Source organism: Nematolebias whitei, chromosome 9 (assembly GCF_014905685.2).
Source record: "Nematolebias whitei isolate Nwh7 chromosome 9, NemWhi1, whole genome shotgun sequence".
Taxonomy (NCBI): domain Eukaryota; kingdom Metazoa; phylum Chordata; class Actinopteri; order Cyprinodontiformes; family Rivulidae; genus Nematolebias; species Nematolebias whitei.
This window is the reverse complement of record NC_056506.1, coordinates 7,293,927-7,296,037: the sequence shown is the minus strand read 5'-3', so window position 1 is coordinate 7,296,037 and position 2,111 is coordinate 7,293,927. Positions and strand designations below refer to the sequence as shown.

Here is a 2,111-nt window from a genome sequence, read left to right as displayed (position 1 = left end):
ACACATATATATATATATATATATATATATATATATATATATATATCCTGCTAATGCACTTTTAATGAACTTTAGTTCACTATTAAATCTCTGATGAACCAGATTCTAAAAACATCTATATTTAAAATTTTATAGGTTTTCTTCATCATTTGATGTATTTACTCTCATTGTGTCTACTTTTATTGTTCAGTTAGATGTGTGGTTTTGTTTATTGTTTAGATTTTTTTAGATTTTTAGCTTTGCTTTAAAGTTTAATTCTTGTTTTGTGATTTGTACATCTGTGGGTTAGAATAACGTTGAACTAAAGGTTTTATCTCTTCTTTAATCATATTTGAGGGAAATATTTTTTGACAGATCCAATAATTTCGTGTCTTTATGATTTTTCAGCTGATTTAACTTTAACACATTATTTAAGTCATTAAAGTGAAACCAGGATGTCATAATAAAGCCAGTACTGTTTATTTTTTTAATCTTCACTGATAAAAAAAAAATATTAATTAATTAATTAACACATAAATTGTTTTTAAAAATAATTTTCCCCTCCGTGCACCAGACCCGTCCCTGTCCGCCCGTCTGCCAGGATCAGGGTTCGGCCTTCATAAGCAGGTGAGGCCAGGGTCCAGGCAATGGCCTTCTGCGAGTCAGCAGCTCGTATGATCCTCCGTGGTGACCAGCAGAGCTTGAAGTGCACAGAGCACGCAAGGCCGGCCCAGAGCCCAAGCCCAGAGTCGGCAGCACGGATGTTCTTCTGCAATGATTAGCAGAGCTTGGAGCCGGGAAGATGACGCCCTGTACGGCCTGAGCCGGCTCCGAGGCTCAGGTGGAAGGGACCGGTGGAGCTCAATCTAGCTCCCTCTGAATTTTGTCGTCAGTCACCAAGCACAAAAAAATGTCTGCACTTCAGCATTAGACCACGGTGTTGTCATTATTGTTTTTAAAATCTTTAATAAAGGTCCAGCCACTGCTCTGAGTTTTGAGAAATTGCAAATGGCGGATCGGTGTTTTGAAAAAGTTTCTGAAAGAACCAGTGACTCCACCCCCTGACCAATCAGTGACCAACAGTGTTCTGATGTCACGTTTTAATACCTGCTCAGCCCGCTTGGAACCGCAGAGAAAACGGTTCTGAAAAAAGGGACCTGTTCTACGTACCATTACTAATGGAAAAAGGGGTAAATGACTCAAGGAAACCAGGTGACTTTCTAAAATTGCAACTATTTGAACTTCAGACAGAGTCCTAGAGAACACAATGAAAAAGACTGAAACCCCACCACCAGATACCTCCTCATTACTGCACCACATTCTAACCCAGAGAGTCACAAAGCTCAAACTCTGGTAACACTAGTTCACCAATTACCACCATCAGGCCACAGCACTACAAGGACTTTTTAACCAAATGACAAAAAAAGGAACAAAACTGAAAGGACAATGTGAGAGACAGATGAGTTTAGTAATAAAATGACAGGGAGTTTACAAGAGCATTTGAAACTAAAATGTTGAAAGATTTTCAGAATTTATCAGGATTGGCAGCTTTTATTAACACCACCAAAAAAAAAAAGAAAAAGAGATATCAAAAGATGTATGCAAAGCCTTGTATGTGGAAAACAAACCAAGAAAAAAAGGTAGGAACTTACTTTTTTAGACCAGCAATGAAATACATGCTCTTTGGCAATAACAGGTAGACCTGGTCTGTGAGGACAGCATGAATAATCTTCTTGGCTACAATTTCTGCATTCAGGATAGGCAGGACTCTCGGCCACCTGTGGAAGAAAAAACAAACAAAAAAGTCTTAGCATCAAAACTGCTAGAGTTGATGACCACACAAACACCATTGGCACAGAGTAACAAGAGATCAATACAGCAGTCTGTCGCTACTTCGCGGTTCGTTTATCGCAGACTCGCTCTATGGCAGTTTTTCAAAATAAGACTGGACATGAGACACAATTGGCTGATTGATGGATGAGCTGCATGAGTGCATGGACTTTGTATATAAAATAAATAACAAATTATTTAGCACTTGTGTACATCACATTCTCCTGCAGCTGATCTCCACTCAGAGCGGAGAATTGGGTGCAGCTGGAGGCAGAAATAATGACACGCTGTGTTCTTTTAGA

The 2,111-nt window shown here is 39.0% G+C and overlaps 1 protein-coding gene across 1 annotated transcript in view; it reads right to left on the bottom strand.

The window, feature by feature from the left end:
• Positions 1 to 2,111, bottom strand: part of LOC119414862 (epidermal retinol dehydrogenase 2) — a 123,308-nt gene that overhangs the window by 84,485 nt on the left and 36,712 nt on the right. Inside the window, exon 6 of the mRNA XM_037681983.1 lies at positions 1,632 to 1,757. Coding sequence (XP_037537911.1) covers positions 1,632 to 1,757 — 126 coding nt within the window. The remainder of the gene's footprint in view (positions 1 to 1,631; positions 1,758 to 2,111) is intronic.